This window comes from Xenopus tropicalis, chromosome 6, assembly GCF_000004195.4.
Source record: "Xenopus tropicalis strain Nigerian chromosome 6, UCB_Xtro_10.0, whole genome shotgun sequence".
Lineage (NCBI taxonomy): Eukaryota > Metazoa > Chordata > Amphibia > Anura > Pipidae > Xenopus > Xenopus tropicalis.
In genome coordinates this window covers 3,120,297-3,135,209 of record NC_030682.2, presented here as the reverse complement: position 1 = coordinate 3,135,209, position 14,913 = coordinate 3,120,297, and the positions used below count along the sequence as shown (strand labels likewise).

At 41.4% G+C, this 14,913-nt stretch overlaps 1 protein-coding gene and 1 pseudogene across 4 annotated transcripts; one reads left to right on the top strand and one right to left on the bottom strand.

Moving 5' to 3' along the window:
- Positions 1 to 942: 942 nt before the first annotated feature.
- On the top strand, positions 943 to 3,558 carry LOC101734376 (annotated as a pseudogene).
- A 2,321-nt stretch (positions 3,559 to 5,879) lies between these two features.
- LOC100337650 (zinc finger protein) lies at positions 5,880 to 12,631 on the bottom strand. Of its 4 annotated transcripts, NM_001172294.1 has the most exon segments (3): positions 5,934 to 6,718; positions 6,887 to 7,924; positions 12,236 to 12,294. In NM_001172294.1, coding segments are annotated over 2 exon segments (996 nt in total). In that variant the 5' UTR covers positions 7,798 to 7,924; positions 12,236 to 12,294; the 3' UTR covers positions 5,934 to 6,633.
- Between the last annotated feature and the right edge of the window lie 2,282 nt (positions 12,632 to 14,913).

Genomic DNA, 14,913 nt, shown 5'->3' with positions numbered 1-14,913 from the left:
CCTAACCTGTTTGAATAGTCATACAAAATCCTCCCATAAAAACAATTAACCCTTGCCACCCAACAGTCATGTGTCTTATTCCAAGCAAGATCGCAAAACAGGAGGGAAAGGGGGGGGGAAAAAAACATTTTCTTTTTTTCCCCTCTCCCCATTCTTTCTTTTATTATTCCAGGTACTAAAATATATCAGATTCAATGATAGAAAGTTCTTTCACATCCCATTCATGATTCATCCCACCCTGTTTATTCATTGCCTTAAGGTGATAAACCCAAAACGCCTCTCTTCCCATTCGCTTCCTATCATAGTCGCCCCTCCTCACATTACATAGTAACATAGTAACATAGTAACATAGTAAGTTGGGTTGAAAAAAGACATACGTCCATCAAGTTCAACCATAATGCCTATATATAACCTGCCTAACTACTATTTGTCAATAATTCAGAAAGAGACGTCACTTGCAGACTTATGTACATCTTGCATACGTTTAGCTATTGCTGATTTAGTACCTCCCCTTTCTATTGCCGACAAATGTTCCGACATACGGGCACTGGCACTAACTGTTTTACCCACATATTGGGCACCCCAACCACAAGTTGCTAAGTACACGACTGCCTCAGATGTATGTAGTAATATGTTTGGGGACTGTGCATACTTACCTGCAAGTGTATGAAATTAGTATCATTTAATTATATGAATGTACATAGTGCACAAGATATCTGTACAGATTTAAACAATGAGTCAGTCAGATGGTAATTAAGTTGCTTAAGTTGGGAAGCTTTGAAGTGCCTGTGTGTTGGTTACCTTGGGATTTATTATAGGGGGGTGATCAACACCAAGATATCCCAGGAAGCCAACTGGAGGGTCTTTTGCATTTCAAAGTTGAATTGTGTGTACTGTTGTTTATGGTGAGACGGGCTCCTTATGGGAACTGCCCGACTGACTAACACAATAAGATTCTGATACCTGATTATCTTGTCAGCCAATCAGAACACATCCCTACTTTGGTCAGTGAGATTCTAAGAGTATAACTAAGGAAACTCTGATAGTCACATAGATGGACAGTAACGTAGAAACACACACAAAGATAGAGGAGTTAGGTTAGGGAGAAGTCCTGAAGGCTGATCCCTATAGAACAGATCCTGTGGGCATATTTAAAAGGAACTCTGTATCACTTGCTGTCTCTGGGCTGGATAATCAAAATAAATTAGCTTCATCTCTGGAAAAGAACCGTGGTTGTTTCCTTTTACCTGGTTGTGGTAAATATTGGAATATCCAGTATATTTGTAATATACTACATCTACACTATACACAACATTTTGGTGCCGTGACCCGGATTGATTTAATATATCGCAACATTTTGGTGCCGTGACTAGTGACCAGAAGAAGCGTGGAAGATTTGTGACCCAAGAGTCTGCAGTGAAGCCCTGGAAGGAAGTGTGGAACCCTAGGACGGTGGTCTGGAAATCTGTGACTGTGAACCTAAAAGGGTTGGTAAGAATATTGTTTTTTTTTTAATTATATATATAATTTATTTTAAGTTAGCACTCTTTTATATATACAATGGCTTTAGTCAGTGGTAATAGCACTAAGGGAGAAATGGTCAGCACCTGGTTGGTTAGTTATATTAAAAATCATGGGGGACCATATGAAATCCCTCAAGTATGTAAACATTCCTGGGATTTAATGAAAGATTTTATAGCTGACAGTGTTTTTGATAAAAAAAACTAAGGAAGCAAAACGCAAAGGACTTATCATACAGGGATTGGTCTCCTGCTGTTTAAAAATGGCAGAAATTATTAAACAAAAGGAGACTGATATTACAGAACAGGCAGATAAGTATACGACTTTACTGAGAGAGTCAAATGAAAAGATCTCAGAGTTAAGGTTACCTGCCATAACCACTGGGGGGCAGTGCTTGAGAGGCCAATCTATGTGACCACTTAACTGGGGTAAATGATGGTCAGTGAAAATACAGGATGTAGAAAAGGAGCTGGAGGAGCATAAACATGCAATAAATATTGCTTTTGATAAGGTTGGGAATAATTCTGACCAATCTTGTGAAAACAATATTTCTAAATTTAACACAGAAATTAAAGGACATAAACAACTGTACCCTTGGAATGAATTAGATCAAGCATGTAGTTTCCCAGCAGCCCCTGTTGTCACTACAACTGTATTAAATACTGACAATACAGGGGAGGTACAGCTCATCTCAAAACAATTAAAGCCCCAAGAGATGGATGCAATAGTTAGAGAGATTGGGCAGGTACCGAGATATGATATCAACAGATTCATGAAGTGGTTCTGTGAGTTACAAAGGGTCAGAGAGACGTATAATGTGAATCCTGAGGATGTAGATAGAGTGTTGCCGAGAGTAGTTGGAAATGGTTTATGGGTAAGGATTGTACAGAACTGTGGGCAGCAGCGCAGGGCAAGGGAAGGGTTAAAGGAAATACTTAGAGCTCTGTATGGTATCACATCAAATGTGTCTTTGTCCGGTAAATTAAAGCAAATGAAGCAGGAATGTCCTTATGAATTATCCCATAGAATAGCCACAGTAATGGAACAAATTCTAATTGATAATCCAGGATTTGAACATGGCGGTTTAATTCATAGGGTTATGTTACTAGAAGCTTTAGAGGAGGCTGTCAGGGAAGGAATATTATCTATCACTCCTGATCCTACGGATCTAAAAGACATTCTGTTGAGGGCAGATAATTTGTGGCGAAAGAGGAATAAGGAGGAAAGTTTTGTAGTGGATGCTGCTAGAATTTTTAGAATAGAGGGTCAACAAAGGAAAAAGTATGTTGGTTTTAAATGGCCTCAAAGAGGAAAGGGGGTTTACAATTCAGTCCGCCAGAAAGGAAAATATGAATCTAGATGGCAGAATAGAGAAAACAATCAAAATGATCGTAAATCTAGAACTTGGATACCCTTCCCCCAACTAAAAAGGGAACATGAAAAACTTAAATTTGAATATGATAAGATCAGGGCTGAAAGGGATCTTTTAAAACAACAAGTTTCTTTACTGGAAACAGAACTTTCCAAATTAAGGCGTGCCCCTCTTACACATTCTGGTGTTAAGGACCATGGGGGAGGAACTTTAATAGAATTCTAAACCCATACATGCCACTTAAATGTTCAATTGCACTTTCCTTTCATTTATCTCGAGACAATGTAATTTATGTAGAATATATAAATTAATATTTTTCTCTAAGTTTTATCTTCCAGGAAAAGATCTTCAAGCAGAAGGATAAATGTGTCTGAATTTTTTTTTTGGTCATGTTAAACTTTTTTTTTTTTTCATCTCACACTTAAGCAGCTTTTCAAATTTTTTTAATGACAGTAGAGCATTGATAGATGAGACCTAAAGTTTCCAAGTGGGGGTGTGAAGGAATTTGCATGACACAGAGGGAGAGGTGTTGGGTGGTGACACCACAGAAGTTTATTGACTGGATGCAGTCGTGCAATGGCCTGGATACTGTTTGATGTCAAAATATATTCTTCAGACTTCTTCTATAGCTAATGTTCTCCCACAAATATAATAGGTCAATGGGATTTTTAAAGGAAAAATTGAATGAACTGTTGTGATGTTTGTCAGTGTCTAAATCAGTCTTAAGTGGGAAGATGGAAATGCAATGAAAAGAACTCATTAACATACACACAGGACATTATTTACAAAGTTTCAGGACTTGAATGTCTACTTTTAACTAAAGGTGGCCATACACGAGGCGATTTCGCTCGTTGTGCGATGAACGATTATATCGACAAACAATCGTATGGCGATCGAGTTCCCATACGATATGCCATCCACGGGCAACGATAATTCGGGAAAGATTTTGTCGCATCATTATCGTAAAATACCTACGATCGTACATCTACGTACAATCGATGTCGTTGCTGGCAATCGTAACATGCGCAGAGAACAATCGTTGAAAGACAAATGTCTGACACTCTGGCAGATTTTATCGTTAAACGACCAAAATTTTTAAACCTGGCCGATCGATTTTGGCGACGATAATGTCGGCTCGTTTAGTGGGCCGACGATCGTTCGTACACCACCAACTATACGATAACTTAACGATAGCATCGGATCGTTCGGGAATCGGTCGTTTGTAAGTAAAAAATCGGTCCGTGTATGGCCACCTTAAGTAACATCCACCTTGGTTTTATTCAGTGTTTTGTTTTATTCAGTGTCTTTCTGTATATGTTTATACTTTACAATGTAAAAGAAAAAAATCCAGAGAAAGTGCAAATATTTTAGTGTTGCTATACATATCTGTCTAGAGATGCTAAACAAGGGCTCATATTTAGCATATAGTCTATGAAGGGTGTTGGAAGCTAAATGTGCAGACATGGGTGGATTTATAAAGAACACATATACTCAGAATATTGATGTTTTGGCTGCATGTTTGCATGGATATATCCGTTAATATTCTGACTAGATCAGGTAAGGGGTGATATTGTGTCCAAAGCTAGAGTTTGTGGCTAAATGTGGGTTTTCTGAGAAAGAAAAAAAAAAGATCTGACTGTAAGAAGACCACGAGCTACAGATCCACCCAACACCAGCACCAATACCAGATCCTGTGTATCAGTCACTGCTACATGGAACTAAAGAAAACCAAACGCTTGGAGGAAAAACCCCAGATGCTGCAAGAACTTAATGTGTTGTGTACTGGGTAGGGAAGTGGGGGAGTGATGGGAGTGGCAAGGAATCCTGCCTGGGTCACAAAGACCCCAACCCTGGAAAGAATGGAGTTTGTGGACAGAAATGTTTCACAGTCTGTTTAATGACTGGATTTAATTCTCTGCAAAGACTAAGTACAACTTAGTAAGTACAACTAAGTAAGCAGGTGAATATTTCTGACTGGTGACTAAAAATATCTACTGATGACTGGAAAGGAAATGATCGACTCATTCAGTGTTGCAACTAATCCTGTATATACCCACCAAAACCTGCCACTTGCAATAGATTTGGATACTTATTCATCCTAAATGGGAAAAAAGAGCTGGAGAAGTGATATGTAACCAGTTCTATTAGCATTTCTAGAAAATTCAAGAGCCTTGGTTTAGCATTCTCTATAACACAATTACAAACTATCATGTTATACAGTTATATAAAAAAAAAAAGAATGTTTTAATGTGTTGTGGATCAATTCTGAGCAGAACTGATCCAAGTGGGGGAGTGTAGTAATATGTTTGGGGACTGTGCATACTTACCTGCAAGTGTATGAAATTAGTATCATTTAATTATATGAATGTACATAGTGCACAAGATATCTGTATAGATTTAAACAATGAGTCAGTCAGATGGTAATTAAGTTGCTTAAGTTGGGATTGCTTTGAAGTGCCTGTGTGTTGGTTACCTTGGGATTTATTATAGGGGGGTGATCAACACCAAGATATCCCAGGAAGCCAACTGGAGGGTCTTTTGCATTTCAAAGTTGAATTGTGTGTACTGTTGTTTATGGTGAGACGGGCTCCTTATGGGAACTGCCCGACTGACTAACACAATAAGATTCTGATACCTGATTATCTTGTCAGCCAATCAGAACACATCCCTACTTTGGTCAGTGAGATTCTAAGAGTATAACTAAGGAAACTCTGATAGTCACATAGATGGACAGTAACGTAGAAACACACACAAAGATAGATGAGTTAGGTTAGGGAGAAGTCCTGAAGGCTGATCCCTATAGAACAGACCCTGTGGGCATTTTTAAAAGGAACTCTGTATCACTTGCTGTCTCTGGGCTGGATAATCGAAATAAATTAGCTTCATCTCTGGAAAAGAACCGTGGTTGTTTCCTTTTACCTGGTTGTGGTAAATCTTGGAATCTCCAGTATATTTGTAATATACTACATCTCCACTATACACAACATTTTGGTGCCGTGACCCGGATTGATTTAATATACACAACAATGTACAGTTATAATGTTGCTTAATACCATACTCCTCGCCTGTATTGGAACTTACAATTGCTTTAGAAATGTTAATAACAGAACATGTTTTACAACGATTTTTTCCGCAGCGGTAAGTACGTTTATACCTCAGCCAAGCGGAATTCATATCAATAGTAAAGGAATCATAAAGACTTTTTGATACCCAAGATGCTATATCTCTCCCCTTACGAAATACGACAGAGGGTTTATTTCTCAGGAGCCCCCCTAAAGTTGGATCCTGCAACAATATCTCCCAATGTCTACTTACTTCTCGTTCAATAAAGTGCACATTCCTACTATATGTAGTGCTTAAGCAATGGGAATCCTATCAATCCATACCTGTATTTATTATTATTCTACTAGTAGATCTATTTGCCCCCAACAAATCAGAGTGATTACATGCTACTGCTCTTTCATATGCCGTTCTCACATCCTGTTTGATGTCAAAATATATTCTTCAGGCTTCTTCTATAGCTAATGTTCTCCCACAAATATATTAGGTCAATGGGATTAAAAGAAAAAAGTATGAACTGTTCTGATGTTTAGTCCAGATGTTCTGATGTTTGGCCCAGAGAAAGTGCAAATATATTGGTGTTCATATACATATCTGTCTAGGGAAGCTAAACAAGGGCTCATAGTTAGTATATAGTCCATAGAGGGTGTTGGGCGCAAAACGTACAGACATGGGTGGATTTATAAAGAACATTCTGCAAAAGGAAATGGTTTCTCCCCTGTATGAGTTCGGTGATGCCTGGTAAGGTGGCCCTTTGTAATGAAACTTTTCCCACATTCTGCACAAGGAAATAGTTTCTCCCCTGTGTGAGTTCGGTGATGCCTGGAAAGGTCACTATTTGAAATGAAACTTTTTCCACATTCTGCACAAGGAAATGGTTTCTCTCCTGTATGAGTTCGGTGATGCCTGGTAAGGTGGCCCTTTGAAAAGAAACTTTTCTCACATTCTCCACAAGGAAATGGTTTCTCCCCTGTGTGAGTTTGGTGATGCCTGGTAAGGTCACTCTTTGAAATGAAACTTTTTCCACATTCTGCACAAGGAAATGGTTTCTCCCCTGTGTGAGTTTGTTGATGACTGGTAAGTTGGAACTTTGAAATGAAACTTTTTCCACATTCTGCACAAGGAAATGGTTTCTCCCCTGTGTGGGTTTGGTGATGCCTATTAAGGTTGCCCTTTGAAAAGAAACATTTGCCACATTCTACACAAGGAAATGGTTTCTCCCCTGTGTGAGTTTGGTGATGCCTTGTAAGGTCACCCTTTAAAAAGAAACATTTGCCACATTCTACACAAGGAAATGGTTTCTCCCCTGTGTGAGTTTGGTGATGCCTGGTAAGGTCACTCTTTGAAAAGAAACGTTTCCCACATTCTGCACAAGGAAACAGTTTCTCTCCTGTGTGAGTTTGTTGATGACTGGTAAGGTCACTCTTGTAAAAGAAACGTTTCCCACATTCTGCACAAGGAAACGGTTTCACCCCTGTGTGAGTTCGGTGATGCCTGGTAAGGTGGCTCTTTGAAAAGAAACTTTTCCCACATTCTGAACAAGGAAATAGCCTTTCCCCTGTGTGAAATCTGAAATGTTCCTGCAGGCTGCTTTTACGGGAGAAGCTTTTCCCACATTCTATACACACGAGTGGTTTTATCCCTGTATGAATCCTCTGGTGTCTGCGTAGATTACTCATTTGAGAGAAGTGTTTCCCACATTCTGTGCATGCATAGGGGTTTTCCCCTGTGTGAATTTTCTGGTGAATAATAAGTATCTTCTGTTTTGAAAATCTTTTCCCACATTCTGGGCATTCATGTTGTGCCACTGAGGGAAGTTCCATCTGGGAGTTGGGAATGCTCATTGCACTAAAGCTTTTTCTCAGTCGGATACAGGTTTTTCTCTCCAATGTGTGGATTTCCTGGTGTTGGAGAAGTTGCACGGTCTAATGGCCTCTTGTCTTTATCCAAAGAATCAGAGAAGTGGAGCTTCTTTTTTTCAAGCAAATATGTTAAAGAGAAGAAGTAATGACATTCAGATTGGAATCAACAGTAAAAACAAACTGTCAATAATAAACCAAGAACTTTTATATTGTTTTTGTACTTTTGTCAATTGAGTTTCTGCTCGTATTTGCTTTGTTGTTAATCGGCACTTTCACTAAAACAACTGTAATTATGATTAAAGCAGCAGCCCTGCCCTGCTTTATGGCATCAACTATTAACTTACCTAGAACTATAGCCAAGTGACCGCAGCCAAGTGATCTATAAACCTGCTAAGGGCTAAAGTGTCCCATCCTGATAGTCAGGCAACTTGAGGGCACGACAGAGCGTCCCAATCGATCTCCATTTTTTATTTTCAAAATCAACTAAATTTGTTTTCCCGAACGTCTAATATCTACTAAAAAAAAGTCCGAAGAAAAAGTCACTGTAAGAAAAGTCGCAAAAAACGTGACTTTTTTGAGTTGTCACCATGAAAATCTAGACTTTATCAGTCGCTGCGAGAATTTTAGAGGTTGAGTTTTCAGACAAAGCCCAGTGACGGATTGCACCTCAATGGAAGGGGGTCTGCTGTGCTAGGGGAGAGAATGGTTAAGAGGTTGGAGGAGTGTTTAAACTAGACATGGGGGGGGGTGGGTGAGCTAGAATTCCATGGGAAATTCCATAATAAATGTTTTGCAGTTAATCTGCTGGAGCTTTTTTTTTTTTTTCCTATTTTTGGATTTTTGCAATTCCATGGGAAAATCAGTGTAGACGGGGTAGGGGGACTAGCAAAGGGTTGTGGGGGAGGAGTGAGGGGGGCATATAGTTTATCAGATAAGGAGCTTCCGTTACAAGGAAAGCAGTCTCATATTTGCCTTAGCTCTAATTCTCCCTTAGCTAATGTAACATCAGAGGGAGAAGTAGTAATCTCTGCTGCATGCTGGGTAATGCGTGTAGCTTGTCGGGTAAATTAGGGGAGCTGCAAGCTATTGCATGTATTGGAAATTATGATTTAATAGGTATCACTGAGACCTGGTGGGATGATAAATGCGACTGGGCTGTGAATTTAAATGGTTATACACTTTTTAGGAGGGACAGAGAGATTAAAAAGGGTGGAGGGGTTTGTCTTTACGTAAAGTCAGACTTAAAGCCATGTAATAAAGACATTACCAATGAAAACATTGAATCTCTTTGGGTAGAAATGTCAGTAGGGCTGAAGGTCACAAAGAAAATGATCATTGGTGTATGCTATAAACCCCCCCGTATAGATGAGGGGGATGAGTCCCAGCTATTGTTGCAAATGGAGGAGGCTTCAAAACTGGGTCAAGTTGTTATTATGGGGGACTTTAATTATCCGGCACTGACTGGAGTAATGGGGTGGCTAAGTCAGAAAAAGCTAGTAGGTTTGTAAATATGCTAAATGACAACTTTTTATTTCAGGCAGTTCAAGAACCCACTAGGAATGACGCTATTTTGGACCTGGTGATTTCTAATAATAATGAACTCATCTCTAACATTTGTGTGGGGGGGGCATTTGGGGAACAGTGATCCCAACATGGTCTCCTTTGAGATAATGCTGCAGAGACAGCGCTATAAGGGAGTAACTAATACGCTTAATTTTAGATGTGCAGACTTTGCCAGTATAAGGGCATCTCTGCAATGTGTCAGCTGGGAAAGGCTTTTCATGGGGTTAGGCACAGAAGGAAAATCTTTAAAACATTGCTTTGTAGGTATACACAACAGTATATCCCCCTTGTAAGCAAGGAGAGGCATCACAAAGCAAAACCTTTATGGCTGAATAAAAGTGTTAGTGTCGAGGTTGGTAAGAAAAAACATGCTTTTAGGGCATTCAAGTTAGCTGGGGCAGCTGGGGCTTTCATCAGGTACAGGGGGGCAAATAAAGCATGCAAAAAAGCTATCAGGCAAGCTAAAATAGAAATGGAAAGGGATATTGCTGCTAGGAGTAAAAAGAATCCTAAATTATTTTTTAATTATGTGAATAGTAAAAAAAAGAAGCAAGAAGGGGTGGGAACTTTATTATCACGGGGGGGTAAGTTGGTTGATGAGAACGGGGAAAAAGCTGAAATTTTGAACTCTTATTTTTCATCTGTCTATACATCTGAGGAGCCAGATAATGAAGGCTTCCCTTGTAATATGCCCAGTTCTAGTAATTTAGCTACTGGCGCGTGGGTCACTCGGGAGGAAATTCAAAAGAGACTTGAACATGTAAAGGTAAACAAAGGTCCAGGGCCGGATGGGATTCATCCCAGGGTATTAAATGAGCTGAGCGCTGTGATTGCCAAACCTCTTCACTTAATTTTTCAGGATTCATTGAGGTCTGGCATGGTGCCAAGAGACTGGCGGATTGCTAATGTGGTGCCGTTATTTAAAAAGGGATCCCGTTCTCAGCCTGAAAACTATAGGCCTGTTAGTCTGACATCAGTAGTAGGAAAGCTTCTGGAAGGGGTAATAAGGGATAGGGTACTTGAATACATTGCAGTTCACAATACTATTAGTTTGTGCCAGCATGGTTTTATGCGTAACAGATCTTGCCAGACTAATTTAGTCGCCTTTTATGAGGAGGTGAGCAGGAACCTTGATGCTGGAATGGCAGTTGATGTCATCTACTTGGACTTTGCTAAAGCGTTTGATACAGTACCTCACAGAAGGTTAATGATCAAATTAAGGAATATTGGCCTAGAACATAATATTTGTAATTGGATAGAGAACTGGCTGAAGGATAGAGTACAAAGAGTGGTTGTAAATGGAACATTTTCTAATTGGACCAGTGTGGTTAGTGGAGTACTGCAGGGGTCAGTCCTTGGGCCTTTGCTTTTTAACTTGTTTATTAATGCCCTGGAGGGGGGCATAGACAGTACTGTTTCTATTTTTGCTGATGACACTAAATTGTGCAAAACTATAAGTTCCATGCAGGATGCTGCCGCTTTGCAGAGCGATTTGACAAAATTAGATAACTGGGCAGCAAACTGGAAAATGAGGTTCAATGTTGATAAGTGCAAAGTTATGCACTTTGGTAGAAATAATATAAACGCAAACTATCTACTGAATGGGAGTGAGTTGGGGGTATCCTTAATGGAGAAGGATCTGGGGGTTTTTGTTGATAACAAGTTGTCTAATGCCAGGCAGTGTCATTCTGTGGCTACTAAAGCAAATAAAGTGCTGTCTTGTATAAAAAAGGGCATTGACTCAAGGGATGAGAACATAATTTTGCCCCTTTATAGGTCCCTGGTAAGGCCTCACCTTGAGTATGGGGGCAGTAACAGTGAGTATGGGGGGCAGTTACAGTGAGTATGCGGTGCAGTTTTGGGCTCCAGTCCTTAAGAAGGATATTAATGAGCTGGAGAAAGTGCAAAGACGTGCAACTAAACTGGTTAAGGGGATGGAAGGGTTAAACTATGAGGTGAGACTGTCGAGGTTGGGGTTGTTTTCTCTGGAAAAGAGGCGCTTGCGAGGGGACATGATTACTCTGTACAAGTACATTAGAGGGGATTATAGGCAGTTGGGGGATGTTCTTTTTTCCCATAAAAACAATCAGCGCACCAGAGGTCACCCCTTTAGATTAGAGGAAAGGAGCTTCCATTTGAAGCAGCGTAGGGGGTTTTTCACGGGGAGGGCAGTGAGGGGGTTGGGGAATGCCCCTAGTGATGGGGTAATGGCAGATTCTGTTAATGCCTATAAGAGGGGCCTGGATGAGTTCTTGATCAATCAGAATACCCAAGGCTATTGTGATACTAATATCTACAGTTAGTACTAGTGGTTGTATTTATAGTTTATGTATGTGAGTGTATAGATTGGTTAGTATAGGTTGTGTGCTGGGTTTACTTGGATGGGTTGAACTTGATGGACTCTGGTCTTTTTTCAACCCTATGTAACTATGTAACTATGTAACTATGTAAAGTTTTGAAGAAAGAACTTCAAGGGAAGGGAAAGGACCTTCCCCACTGACTTCTACACTTGGTAAATTTAAACTGGCAAATTTGGATGTTTAGACACATAGTAAATCTCGCAAAAGTTGCAGTGTTTTTTTTCTCTGCAACTTCTAAATAAAAATCTGATTCGACTTTAAAATTAAAAATTGGTGGTTAGTAAATGAGCCCTCAGTCATGTAATAAACAAAGCATTATTCTTGGAAATAATATATACTGAAATAAGCACTGAAAAGAGCAAAGCAATCACATAAGGGCACAAAAGCAATACGTGAGCAGTATGAGAGGCAAACAAATAGGCAAATCAGTAGCCACAAGCTGAGCCCAGTGGCACAGAATTCAGGGATCAGTGCCAAGGAAACACTGATATAGTTACCTGTCCTTGGGCAGAGTCTCCTCATTAGCCTGCAGAGCCCCTGTACCCTGTACCCACACGTCTCTTCCCCAAACTAACTCAGCTCTCATTCCCGCAGCTTTTTAGCCCATTTTGGATCCCACCCCCTATGGGCGGGGCCTTTGTTTGGGGGAAAAGGTTCCTCCCACAATATGGAAAGGAAGGCTGATGGGTTCCTGTACTCTAACGCCCTTCATTAGCATAGTCACATGTTTATCAAAGGCAGGTAATTAGCATGGGATAACGAGAGGGTGGAGCCTTAATTTGCCCCCTGGGGGGAAACTATGTAACACAATAAAGGTGCAGCCTCACTCCCTCAGGCACCTGTTTAACATGAATGTCCCACTGTCTGTGTGTGAGTTGGGCCTTTTCTCATTATTATTATTATCAGGTGAGAGTGCAAGTGCAGTCTAAGTGCAGTCTAAGTGCAATGTCACACTGAGAATTACCTTGATAAAACACTCCAATTGCCTTTATCTTCTTTCTGTATTCCTGTAGCTGAGATTTGAGGGTGTATGTTTGAGGGTACAGTCCCACTCCGGTACAGATGAGTCTCTTTCTCCTCTTGCTTTATGAGTGTGAGTAGATGTTCTGGGATGTCTCCGTAGTGCCGCACTATTATTTAATTAATATTGAACATTTTATGATACAGCAGTTCTCCATAGTTGTCCCAAGTATTAGCAAAACTCTCATTTTCTTTGTTGAAGTGGAATTGGTTTTTTTTACAGAAATGTAGGTAATTTCCCCTCTCTCTGCAGCAGCAGCAGCAGATCCCCTGACTGACAGCACCTCAGCTCCTCCCACATCCCCACACAAACGCTCACCCCTACGCAAACGCTCACCCCCACGCAAACGCTCACCCCCACTCAAACGCTCACCCCTACGCAAACACGCTCACTCCCACGCAAACGCTCACCCCCACGCAAACGCTCACCCCCACGCAAACGCTCACCCCCACGCAAACGCTCACCCCCACGCAAACGCTCACCCCCACGCAAACGCTCACCCCCACGCAAACGCTCACCCCCACGCAAACGCTCACCCCCACGCAAACGCTCACCCCCACTCAAACGCTCACCCCCACGCAAACGCTCACCCCTACGCAAACGCTCACCCCCACGCAAACGCTCACCCCTACGCAAACGCTCACCCCCACGCAAACGCTCACCCCCACGCAAACGCTCACCCCCACGCAAACGCTCACCCCCACGCAAACGTTCACCCCTACGCAAACGCTCACCCCTACGCAAACGCTCACCCCTACGCAAACGCTCACCCCCACGCAAACGCTCACCCCCACGCAAACGCTCACCCCCACGCAAACGCTCACCCCCACGCAAACGCTCACCCCTACGCAAACACGCTCGCTCCCGAGCTTTCACATGTACCCGCTCCCAGCTCTCCTCTGTATGTCTCTCAGTGGGTTTCATATCTTTATTAGTACAACAATGCTTAATGTATACATGGGATCCTATGTGGTACCCACAACTATTCATTATTAGTTATTATGTTTTACTGGTTATTAGGCTGTAATTAAGGGACACAGAGTTTCTGACAGACCAGCTCACTTCTGTGTATAAATCACAGCCAAACACTGAGCAGAACCTTTGCCTTCAGCCCTTAATGGACTTTCCCAAACCCCCCTGTATGTATCACTTGGTCTGGCCCCCTCAGTGCATCAGCCCCACAGAAGAGCTAAGATGGCTGCCACTGCTCTAATCCCCTCACAAGTTCTATAGTTGCTTCTAAAGGTTATTTCTTTCCTGCAGCAGCCTGTTTGCCTTTAGCTGTAGCAATTCCCTGCTTCTAGCAGTTCCTGCAGTGTGTGTAACATATACCCAAACGTCTGTAATGGGGAGACAGGCAGAGCCCTTGTATCTAAAATGGCTGCTGTGGGGAAACTGATTTCATCCTCACACTGTCACCTGATTGTTGTGCCTCCCTATTGTACTGTGCTGGGATTGTTATATGGGAACGTGCCGTGTATTAGAGTATTAATATTAGCAGCCACTGAGGGGCTCTGTGCCCCCCATATACAGGCACAAGGCTGCAGGCTGAGTTATACAGGGAACTCTGAGTATCACTCATGTATTATAAGGGATAATGTACCCCCTACTGTAAATGATAAGGATATTAGCAGTCACTGAGGGGTTCTGTGCCCCCCATATAAAGGCACAAGGCTGCAGGCTGAGTTATACAGGGAACTCTGAGTATCACTCATGTATTATAAGGGATAATGTACCCCCTACTGTAAATGATAAGGATATTAGCAGTCACTGAGGGGTTCTGTGCCCCCCATATAAAGGCACAAGGCTGCAGGCTGAGTTATACAGGGAACTCTGAGTATCACTCATGTATTATAAGGGATAATGTACCCCCTACTGTAAATGATAAGGATATTAGCAGTCACTGAGGGGTTCTGTGCCCCCCATATAAAGGCACAAGGCTGCAGGCTGAGTTATACAGGGAACTCTGAGTATCACTCATGTATTATAAGGGATAATGTACCCCCTACTGTAAATGATAAGGATATTAGCAGTCACTGAGGGGTTCTGTGCCCCCCATATAAAGGCACAAGGCTGCAGGCTGAGTTATACAGGGAACTCTGAGTATAACTCATGTATTATAAGGGATAATGTACCCCCTACTGTAAATGATAA